Here is a 12,229-nt window from a genome sequence, read left to right as displayed (position 1 = left end):
TTCATCTGTCCGTTTGTGGATGAAAACGGGACATACATGGGTCCCTATGTGATTACAGGTGTCAGCGGATGACCATCCGCTGACACCCGTAATTGTCCGCCTCGGCAAAGATCCGCATTTGCGGACGGAAGAAAACCCTATTTTTCTTCCGTCTGCCGGATCGGATGAACACGGACATATGGTCCGTGTTCATCCGATCCTCCATAGGGGAGAGCCGAGGAAAGACAGGGCGGTCCCTGCACAGTGTGTGCGGGGACCGCCCTGTCAGCTCAGCGGGGATTTTACGGAGGATCTTTTGAGGACACACGGAGTGGATCATTACTGATCCGCCTGTGTGAAAGGGCCCTAAGGCTTGCTTACACAGGGGATGCACATGTGTTACGTGCATCTCTGTGCAGGCAGTCCCACTGATGTCATTTGGGATGTAGCAACTGCACGACAGAGCCGTTGCTCCCAATTTTACATCCATGTAGGTCCAAATGCATGTCCCTGAGCTCACATAATAGCACCTTCTTTTTATTCTACTGGTTTTATGCTTTCAGAAAATATACGGTTTGGGGGGTCTTTCACAAATTCTGAAAGCTGTAAGTGAAAAAATAAAAACCTCCATATTTTTAGAGAAATTTTTGGGTACGTTCGATTTTCACCATTTTGCAAAAAGGCACAATATAAGATTTACAAATATTTTTGTAACCTCCATACAGGTTAAGCTTTTATATTTAGTAGGGATTTAGCAGGAATTTTGTAAAATTATCTGTGTTTTTATCTGCTAATAATGGTTTTAGTGTATTTTTTGCAAATATATTGGTTTGAAAAACATTTGCGCAAATATCGCAGGGTCTTTTTTTAGAGGTCATATGCTTTCAGAAAATATAGTTTTGGGGGTCTTTCACAAATTCTGAAAGCTGTAAGGGAAGAATTAAAACCTTCAGATTTTTTGAAATTTGGATATTTACACTTTTGCATCTTTTTTGTTTCACCATTTCGCAAAAAGGCGCAATTTAAATATTACAAATTCAAATACAGGTAAGCTTTTATATTTAGTAGGAATTTGCTGTTTTTATCTGCTAATAATGGTTTACATGTGAAATAAAGTCTTATTGCGCTACTGCGAGTAGTGGAACGTGTACCCCTAAATGGGGCAAATTTCTAGACCTAAAGCTGCTATATCTAGACGGTGCACAAAAACCATAAAAGTGAAATGAAGTATAAAGTGATAAGCGCTAAAGTGAAAAAGGTATCAAAGCAAAAATAAATGCAAAAATTAATACAATAACACAGAAAACTAAAGAGTCAATGCACAGTGCAATCTGTGATGTGTGAGTAAGTGCTGATATCAACACTGGCACAGAAATTCAGACCAATTCCTGTAGGAAGGCAGCAACCTAATCCTCAGTGGTGCATGAAAACATAAATGTGAACAAATAAAATGTGAACAAATAAAATGTAAGATGGCAGTCTATAGTTCCAAAGGGATCATTAAAGGGATGTTAATCTTGAATGGGTCACCATAAATGACTGAGAGATGGGTCAAACTTAAATATCTTACCCCTTCACCAACATGTATGGATTAGAATTCATCTTCTACTTTTAGGCTGGTCCTTTAAAATTAGATGCCCATCATCTCTGTTCATTTTTTATCCTATTTTTTATCTTATCTTTTAATCATGCAGTATACCAGCTTGTAGCCGGATATCCGCATATGGATTTACACAGGAATACTGGCATTGTAGTTGCTTTTTAATTATTACATTTTTACATTATGTATTCCCAATGCTATCAACAATAGGCTCTGCACAGCGCGCATTGTAAGTCCAATAGAATAGGACTTCAAGAAAATGGCGCTTTGTTTACTTCCGGTCCCCTGTAATAACAGGTCGGGCCTAACAGCCAATCAGTATCCCTGAAGAAGTCACGTGACGGTGACGCAACGACGTAGGACAATAGCGACCACGTGATACAGGCAACCAACCGGAGGCCAGCGGAAACAAGCCAGCTGACTGCCGCGTCGTGTTCGATGCTCGAGCGCTGTTTTTTAAACTTACATCACATCTTTTACCCAATAAATCGTATCCATTTACCGGAACATACTTCACGATTGTGGTGTCATTCCTCCTTCTCATTTGAGAACAACAGGCCCCCCTCCTCTTCGAGGACGGAACATCTACTGAAGATACCAGCGGGACCGGAGAGGCTAATCCGACGGAGATCACTTGCCCTTGATGCTGTTTTACACCTGGATAAAGGTAAGGGCAATGTGTAACTAAAGTTGGAGTGTGACACCACATGTAGAAGATTTATCTCCATCATTCATCCCAACAGAGCATCTGTATGGACTCTCAGCCATTTATGGTGACCCATTCAAGATTAACATCCCTTTAATGATCCCTTTGGAACTATAGACTGCCATCTTACATTTTATTTGTTCACATTTTATTTGTTCACATTTATGTTTTCATGCACCACTGAGGATTAGGTTGCTGCCTTCCTACAGGAATTGGTCTGAATTTCTGTGCCAGTGTTGATATCAGCCCTTACTCACACATCACAGATTGCACTGTGCATTGACTCTTTAGTTTTCTGTGTTATTGTATTAATTTTTGCATTTATTTTTGCTTTGATACCTTTTTCACTTTAGTGCTTATCACTTTATACTTCAATGGTTTACATGTGTTTCTTGCAAATATATATTGTTTTGATAAACATTTGGGCAAATAACACTGGTTCTAAAATAATAAAATAAATCGGGAGCACCTTTGTATTCTACTGATCATATGCTTTTGAAAGCTATAAGTGAAAAATAAAAAAAGCAAAGGAAAAATTAAAAAAATGGTCTGGCCACCTGAGTGTACAAAATGTAGCACAGGGCCTGGCAGCAAAAGGGTTAAATGTAGTAAGCACAGTGTACACCAGTGGTCTCAAAGTACCGGCCCGCGGGCCATTTGCGGCCCGCGGACCAGTTATAAATGGCCCGCAGGCAGGGTGGAAGTGGGGGGAGCAAAGAGTTTTTTTGTGAGCTGGTGCTATCTGGTGGTGAGCCGTTGGTATTACAAGTTATTACCACCAGATGTGAGCTGGCGCCATCTAGTGGTGGCCGTTGGTATTACAAGTTAAGCATTACAAGTTAAACAGCAATTCTAATGTCATTTTACACTATTTTCACTGCCATCTTCTTCCCTCTAATTAGAACCCCCAAACATTATATATATTTTTTATCCTAACACCCTAGAGAATAAAATGGCGATTGTTGCAATACTTTCTGTTACGCCGTATTTGCGCAGCGGTCTTACAAGCGCACTTTTTGGGGAAAAAATTACACTTTTTTTTAAATTAAAAAATAAGACAACAGTAAAGTTATCCCCATTTTTTTTTTATATTATGAAAGATAATGTTACGCCGAGTAAATTCATACCCAACATGTCACGCTTCAAAATTCCGTCCGCTTGTGGAATGCCGACAAACTTTTTTACCCTTTAAAATCTTCATAGGTGACGTTTAAATAAATCTACAGGTTGCATGTTTTAAGTTACAGAGGAGGTCTAGTACTAGAATTATTGCTCTCGCTCTACCAATCGCAGCGATACCTCACATGTGTGGTTTGAACACTGTTTACATATGCGGGCGCTGCTCGCGTATGTGTTCGCTTCTGCGCGCAAGCCCGTCGGGACGGGGTGCGTTTTCTGGCTCCTAACTTTTTTAGCTGGCTCCTAGATTCCAAGCAAATTTGTCAAACCCTGACTTACACCAGTGCTGGTGGTAATAATGCGCTCGCTGACACCAGTGCTGGGGGTTAATAATGTGTTCGCTGACACCAGTACTGTTGTTTTTGAAGTTTGAAAGTTTGCATGCAGCCCCCCATGGCATATGAAAACTTGTCTTGTGGCCCTCAGGTAATTTGAGTTTGAGACCCCTGGTGTACACAAATGCTAACAGTCAGGGAGGAGGGTTTATGACAGAAGAGACCATCAGGTTTTTAGGTTTATTTGCTTAAAGTGGATGTAACCCCCACCCCCCCAAACAGAATTAAGGCTTGCACATTGTACAGTATAATATTTCATGTCATCTGTGCCCAGTCTTGCCACTGAGAGTTAATCCAGCTCTGAGCAGTCCTCATCTTTTTTCAGTGAGATACAAATTGACACACAGAGAAATAGGAGTCAGTTCTTCCCCCTTGCTGTGACGGGTGATTTACATATCTCATGCAGGAGCCTGAGAGAGGCATTCTGTGTAATTCAGATCCCCTCCTCCTTTCTTTTTCCGCTCTCCCAGGATTGGCTGCTCCACACCTCAGCATGATTGGGCATGCTAAAGTCCTGTGGTGACTTTTCTGGGTTTTGACTGAATGTTAGTGATCATAGCAGAAGTTCAGTGTAAGAAATGCATGTTGACAAGGGGAGTGTAGAGGTGGGCAGATTATCTACTGACATCACAGCTCCACCCACAGAGGTCTGGACAACAGGCCCACCCACAAAATCTGCCGTTGTTTGGGTCTCATCACAGACATAGGGGAGACATTTGAAAGTTAAGGATACATGCACGAGGCATGTATATCCTTTTAGATACCCACTATGGCAGTAGTTTAGCAAGGATGAGAGAGGTTTTACATCCACTTTAAAATACAAAGTCTGCTTTACTGACCTCTCCTCTACCCTGAATAGGAAACACCTAGTTGTAGGCAGCCAATCACAGACCAGATTTCAGTAGTATGTTTACCTAGTGTAGCAACCCACAGCAATAATTCTTTTTAGCTTACCACAGTCACATTAGTACAGTTCAGACATTCTCAGCATCCATTGTGGATCACTTTTCAAAGGGAACTGACAGGTATAGTTATACCTCCTTGACAACTCTTGAAACCCCACTGCACCACAAACGCATGCATTACACACAGGTGCAGCACTGCCCCATCCACTTGAATAGGTCGTGTATGGTGGCGGTGCTGTCTGCCATACGCAATCTGTATTATAATTGTTTGTACCAACATGTTCGGCAGCCATGTTAACTTGCGGGCTGGGCGGTCAGTAAAACCGTGGCTCAAAAATCTATTTCTTCTGGCACCTGTGCAAATGTGGCCCTACTGCCATCACCCACAAAATGCCCATCTTACCCAACTGTTAAACTGCCAAGAAAATACAGGTTTAAAAGTCATATAGTTTACTTTTTTTCCCCCATTGCCAGAAAAGCAATATTCTGTACATTATTTGTTTTTGCAAAAAAAATTAAAATAAGAAAACACAACAAAAACATACAAAACAGAATAAAATACTGTAAAGAACTGTACATGCATAGTTATTGAACACATACTTTTTATCTCTCCAAATAGAGACATACGTATAATCTCTATAACCGTTTTGTAGCCAATATTATGGCTTAACATTGGAATATATCCAACACGTTATATAAATATATAACTTAACTTTATGCTTTATGTTACATAGTTGCTGTACATAATGGTGGTAATATTTTTTATATATACACACACATATAATATAAAAACAGTGCAAAAAACTTGATTATACAAATGCTACATATAAGGTTTGTACATATCTATTGGTTTGCATAAGCTACAACTGGGAATGTAAAATGCAACAGCAGTGGCATGCAATAAACCATGGAACCAACCAGATGGGATATTTTTGGTTGCCAGGGGTTAAAGCTCACTACTACTTTTTGCAACTTTTATAATAAATAAACCAACCTCTGTTAGACAACAGCTCCTCAAATCCAGAATAAGCTACACAGGCAAATAAACCTCTCTACCATTGAAATGTAACTGCTTGTTGGCATCACATTTACTTTAGAGTGGTGCATATTAGCTAACTGACAATAAGTGCTTAAATCTAACAGTAAAAAATATATTTAAACGTTTGTGTAGCCATATACTGTACAATCAGATTGTACAATCTTATTGAGATTTCCCCAAACTATGAAGTAGAAGGACAAATCTGGGCAATCCAATCAATATGCATTCAATCATGCAGGCTCTTGAAATACATAGCTGATGGTTAATCTAAAGGAGAATGTACAATCATATTGTATAGTCTATGTCAGCTGAAGCCACCGCCTGACCATGCACTTACAATCTGACTGTAAAATCTAATATAGGCTAGGTTCACACTTATGCAGGTTGCAGTTGATGCATTTTCCCAGTGCGTTTTTTTTACATGAGTTTTGCGCGGTATCTGTTGCCATGCAGGAGAAACCAGCAAAACACAAGCACTCCATTTCTGATGTCTATGGAAATAAAAACACAACCTGCTTCGGGTAAAAAAGTCCCTGGCCCAGTTTCCAAAAAACACACAAATGTGAACATGAGTCATATAAAATCATGTTAAATGGACTGTAGTGCGTTTCTGCACAAAACTGAAAACCCCCTTAAAAAACGCATAGCTGTGAACCCAGCCTTCAATCTAACAACTATGTAGTACAGAGACCTGCTTGATTTGATGATTGATTATTAAGGTTTGTCCTTATATTACAGTTTTGGTAAATCCAAAGTAGATTGTACAATCATATTGTATAGTGTATGGCCAGCTTAAGCCAAAGCCTGACCATAATCTATACAATCTGACTGTACATCCTCCTTTACATCTACCATCAACTATGTAGTGCATTGACCAACCTGATTTGATGACAGGTTTAGGTTTGTCCTCAGTTTTACTAAATTTAAAGCAGATTGTTCAATCAAATTATATAATATATGGCTAGTTTAAGAGGAGCTGTGAAGTTGGACAACCGAAAAAACTGTTTTCACCGGCCCTTCCAAATACAAACTGGCATAGATGGTAGTTACATTCACAGGCTAGGTCCAGACTGCCATATCAATCTGACTTTCTTCCTTCAGTAAGGTATAAACTAATCCTTATTTATTTTAAAAAAAAAATCGTAATGGAACAAAGGTAGCATAGACCTCCAAATATTGAGTGTAGATAAATATCAAAGTGCGTGCAATACAAAGGGAGCTGGGAAAACGGCGCTCTCATAAGTCCACATTCTGAACCAGACCAGCACCTCCCCGAGGCAGATGCAAGCATTCTCGATAAATCAATCTTTTGCAGTTCAGCACATAGAGATTTGTTTTGCAGTCTCACTTTCCCATCTGGGAAGAAATATGGAAGAGATGGGTTTATTTTTAAATTCTCTCTGGTCGTTCGTTAAACAAACCTGAAACATTGAAGAAAAATACAGTTATTATATAAAAGGCTGCACACAGGCAGACACAGGCAGCAGTGTTATGGAACAGGGCGAAGCTTACTATCTCTTCTCTTCTAAGCTCAATCTCTTCTCCCCTCGCCTTCTCTTCCAGCTCCTTGCCAATAGAAGACCCCTGCCCTTGTTTATCTTGTGAACAGCTCTGCTTCCCTTCCCCCACATTCTTCCCTTCTTGTAACCCCCCCCCCTCCCCCTTTCCCGCCAGTACAGCTTGTTTTGCAACTTTTTTTTTTCTTTTAAAGAACTTTCCAAGGAGGAGCTAAAGAGATTGAGTAACTGCATGGAAAAAAAAAAAAGTGTAAACTCCCACTTTCTACAACCAAAACAAGTTTACCAAGACAACTCTGCACTTTTGCAAATTGCTGTTATTCACCCCCTCCCTACAAACCGAGCTGTCCTCAGGTCACACCAAGAATTTAGGTCCTATTTACAGACATTCTGACGTTCTATAGGTCCACCATCCTGGATTACTCACCAGAGATTCATCTGATTTTTTTCCTGGGGGTCTGCTCCAAAGTGCAAATGGTGTTGACTGCTTTTTGACTGTTGATTTTTGTAACTTGTCTTTTCCGCTTGGGGAAAAAATCTAAAAGGAAAATAACAAAAATAAATATGATTGGGGGAAATAGAGCTTTTTCTACAAGTAGAAGATATTGAATATCAAGCAGAATTGGAGCATGTATTTAAAATTTAGGAGAATACATCTAGTTGTCAAGACATTTTCATCCAATATTTACCAATCAAGTTCATATGGTAATTTAAACCAGTCTTCTATCACAAAACAAGGATCAACTGGATCAAGGTGGCACATCTACACACACACACACACACACACACACACACACACACACACACACACGTATTTTGATATCTAACTGGCCAGAACAGTTTTTACAAACAAAAGCTGGTTGTAATTGCCCAAAAACAAACAAGTCTTATTTTATTTAGTTCAGATTTTATTTGTAATATTTTATATAACAAATAAAGAAATAAAAACAATAGAAAACAAACAAAGCAGTTGGTCACATTCGATTGGACTGCTTATAGCTTCTCCAAACCGCTTCTTCCAGTTAGAGAAACTACAAAATGTCTCAAAATTACAGACTCAATCCAGTCTAATGTGACCAAATACTTACTAGATAGATCTTTAATGCCACAGAACCAGTTCCCATTGAAAATGACTAACTATGGGACTACTAGATAATATTAGAAATATATTCTATATTACAAAACCAGTCCAGTGGAAAATGACCAACTACTACTGGAAATACAATCCTGTCAAGCTATATCTGACCAACTACTGCTAGATAGATCTTCAACATCAAATAACCAGTCCAGCTTAACCAGACTAACTACCACTAGATATACTTTAATGTCACAGAACCAGTCCAGTTCAGTGTGACACACTACTTCAAGATATGCCTTCAACATTACAGAACCAGAACATTACATTACATTACAGAACCATTACAGAACCAACTACCTACATAATACATTCAAGTGCAGTTGAGATAAATCTTCAACATTACAAGTCCAGTTGAGTGGGGCAGATCCACAGAGCGAGTACGCCGGTGTATCTACTGATATGCCGGCGTACTTTCAAATTACCCGCGTTGTATCTTTGGTTTGAATCCTCAAACCAAGATACGACGGCATCTGGGTTAGATCCGACAGGTGTACGTCCTCGAACGCCTTCGGATCTAAGATGCAATACTTCGGCGTCCGCTAGGTGGCGTTCACGTCATTTTCCGCGTCGGGTATGCAAATTAGCTTTTTCCGACGATCCACGAACATACGCGCGGCCGTCGCATTCTCTTACGTCGGCTTTTTCCGGCGTATAGTTAAAGCTGCTGTTTTGCGGCGTATAGTTAGACCTGCCATGTTAAGTATGGCCATCGTTCCCGCGTCGAATTTTTTTTTTTGCGTAAGTCGTCCGTGAATCGGGATGGACGTAATTCACGTCTGAGTTAAAAAAATTACGTTGTTGCGACGTCATTTAGCGCAATGCACGGCGGGGAAATTTAGGGACGGCGCATGTGCAGTTCATTCGGCGCGGGGACGCGCTTCATTTAAATGAAACACGCCCCCTAATCGCCAATTTGAATTCCGCCGCCAGAGATACACTACGCCACCGTAACTTAGGGCGCAAATTCTTTCTGGATTCGAACCAACAAAAAGTAAGTTACAGCAGCGTAGCGTATCTCCCATAGGCTGCGCCGGTGCAGATCTCTGTGAACATGCCCCATTGTGTCTACTACAAAATATACCTTCAACGTTACAGAATCAGTCCAGTTGAACATACCCAACTACCTACATATACATTTGATGTTTTAGAACCAGGCTAGTTGGGAGCAACCAACTACTACTAGATATACAGGGCCAGATTCACAAAGAGATACGACGGTGTATCTACAGATGCACCATCGTATCTCTGACTTACACTGGTCCTATCTATGCGCCTGATTCATAGAATCAGATACGCATAGATAGGGCTAAGATCTGACAGTGTTACACTGTGTTACACTGTCGGATCTTTTTTTCAATTTAAAAATGGCGCCGGGGGCGTTCCGGCTGATTTACGATAAATAATATGTAAATCAGCGAGATACGCAAATTCACGAACGTACGCTGACCCGTCGCAGTGTTCTTACGTCGTTTCCGTAGCGGTTTTCCCGTCGTATACTTACCCCTGTTTTTAGCAGGTGCAGCCAATGTTAAGTATAGCTGGCGTTCCCGCGTCGAATTTGAATTTCCCAACGTCGTTTGCGTACGCCGATTTACGAACACGCGCGTCGCAAGTCCCGCTCACGTCGAAACCACTGACGTCCTAGTGACGTCAGTGGGAGCAATGCACGCCGGGAAATTCCCCGGACGGCGCATGTGCATTTAAATCGGCGCGGGAACGCGCCTGATTTAAATAGTACACTCCCCTAGCCGCGGAATTTGAATTCCGCCGGGGGATTTAGGATCCGCCGTCGCAAGTTTGGAGGTAAGTGGTTTGTGAATTAGCCACTTGCCTCTCAAACTTGCGGGAGCGGATCTTAATTCACGTAGATCGAGCGGATCGCTGAGCTACGTGAATCTGGCCCTATGTATCTTCAACATTAGGAACCAGTCCAGTGTAGAGAAACCAACTACTACTAGATATATCTTTAACATTACAGAACCAGTCCAGTTGAGTGACTAACTACTACTAGATATATATTCAACATTAGAGAACAAGTTCAGTTGAAGCTGACTGACTATTAATAGATATATCATGACCTGGATAAGCGAGAACCTTCACTGACATACTTGCCAAGCTAGTCATTCCATCCGTTATAAAGCCGTGAGGGATCTTACCTGTGATAACCAGGCAGCTCTCTCTTTTCCTGAGCTGAGTTGATACTTTGCTTGGTCCTTTAACTCCCTGGCATCTCTTGACAGCCTTGTCCGCGTTTTCCTTGGCACGTTTTGGGTTTTCTCGTGTGCTCACCGCTTCTGTGGGTGCATCTTCCTTGATATCCACTCGTGTCCCTGCCAGCCTGGCGCACAGGGGGGTCTGCTGCTGCTGCCTGCTCGCTGGGGTCGTGCTGGCAGGGCACATCCTGCTCTCCCTGTAAAAGAGTGGCATTTCCTTGCTCTCCAGTGGCTCCCAGCATAAAGTGCCCTTCAGGGGGGCACCGGCCTCGAAGTCGAAGTTCCAGCGTTGACAGTCTGAGGCTTGGATCTCTTTCAGCTGCCTCTTCAGCTCCGATCGCAGCTCGTCGTGGTCGATGGGGCCGAACAAGCTTCTACAGACGCCCCGACCGACGGAGCTGAGTGCCAACCTGGGCAGCACCGGCATTCCGTCCTCCTGCAGCGCGACGTTGAAAGTGGCCATGGCTCGGCTGGTCGGGGACCTTATCGGGACGATATGCGGGACTGAGTATGATGTGTGTATGTGTCTGGGCACGGCTCGGGAAGCTTATATAGAAACGGAGCGCAGAATAGACGGAGAGAAAAAACTGGGAGGTGGAGGCGGGGACTGGGAGACAAAGGGGCGGAGACTGGCTGGAGCTGGAGGAAAACAAGGTACAAGGCTGGAGATCCAGCCAACTGATTCTTTTTTTTTTCTTTTTACTTTTTCGGTTTGGCAGAAGGGTTTAAAAGCTTCAGATCAGGTAAAAAAAAAAAAGAGAGATAAGCCCTCATCTCTGATTGGGGACAGTGACATTGACGTGAGGTTCCATCTGATCTGTCCTGTCTACCCTCCGGCTGCCCGTTATTATTAAAAAACAATATTTTTTACTTTCTGCTATAAAACATATCCAATAAAAAAAAAAAAAATCAAATGTCTTCATCAATTTAGGCCAATATTTATTCTGTTACATATTTTTGGTAAACAAAATCCTAATAAGAGTATATTGATTGGTTTGCGCAAAAGTTATAGCGTCTACAAACTATGGGATATTTTTTTTATGGAATATTTTTTATTTTATTTTTACTAGCAATGGCGGCAATCAGCCATTTTTAGCAGGACTGCGACATTGCAGCAAACAGATCGAACACCTAACTGACACTTTTGACACTTTTTGGGGACCAGCGACACTAATACAGTGATCAGTGCTAAAAAAACAAATAGCACTGTTAGACCCGGTTCACACTGGGGCGACTCGTCAGGCGTCGCAGCCGCCTGACAAGTCGCGTCCCATTCTAGTGAATAGAACCGTTCTAATAGGAGCGACGCAAGTCGCTCCGACTTAGAAAAAGGTTCTTGTACTACTTCGGGGGCGACTCGGGGCGACCTGCATTGACTTCTATACAGAAGTCATTTTTCAAGTCGCCTTAGATGTCGTCTTCATGTCGCCTGGCCGAGTCGCCCCCAAAGTCGTGCCGCCCCTGTGTGAACCGGCTCTTACTGTACTAACGACACTGCCAGGAAAGGGGTTAACATCAGGGGCAATCAAAGGGTTAAGTGTGTTCTCTATGAGTGCTTTCTAACTGTGGGGGACGTTCTTTCAAATATCACAAGACTTCTCCTCTGTACGGTACAGAG

The 12,229-nt window shown here is 41.8% G+C and overlaps 1 protein-coding gene across 1 annotated transcript; it reads right to left on the bottom strand.

Moving 5' to 3' along the window:
• Window positions 1-5,137: 5,137 nt before the first annotated feature.
• LOC120916547 (cyclin-dependent kinase inhibitor 1B-like) lies at window positions 5,138-11,206 on the bottom strand. The gene is made up of 3 exons (XM_040327593.1): window positions 10,555-11,206; window positions 7,688-7,798; window positions 5,138-7,164 (listed from the first exon to the last, which is right to left on the bottom strand). Exons 1-2 carry the CDS (start codon window positions 11,072-11,074, stop codon window positions 7,695-7,697), a joined length of 624 nt encoding a protein of 207 aa, XP_040183527.1. The 5' UTR covers window positions 11,075-11,206; the 3' UTR covers window positions 5,138-7,164; window positions 7,688-7,694.
• Between the last annotated feature and the right edge of the window lie 1,023 nt (window positions 11,207-12,229).

This window comes from Rana temporaria, chromosome 10, assembly GCF_905171775.1.
Source record: "Rana temporaria chromosome 10, aRanTem1.1, whole genome shotgun sequence".
NCBI lineage: Eukaryota > Metazoa > Chordata > Amphibia > Anura > Ranidae > Rana > Rana temporaria.
The sequence above is the reverse complement of the archived record's forward strand: the minus strand, read 5'-3'. Positions and strand labels throughout refer to the sequence as shown.

What these genes read in the sequence shown, in the direction of transcription:
- LOC120916547 (XM_040327593.1), bottom strand. Translation starts at nt 11,074, where the DNA reads ATGGCCACTTTCAACGTCGCGCTGCAGGAGGACGGAATGCCGGTGCTG. An exon ending in GAGCTGCCTGGTTATCACAG is followed by an intron (nt 7,799 to 10,554) that starts GTAAGATCCCTC and finishes TTTTCCTTTTAG; the next exon opens with ATTTTTTCCCCAAGCGGAAA.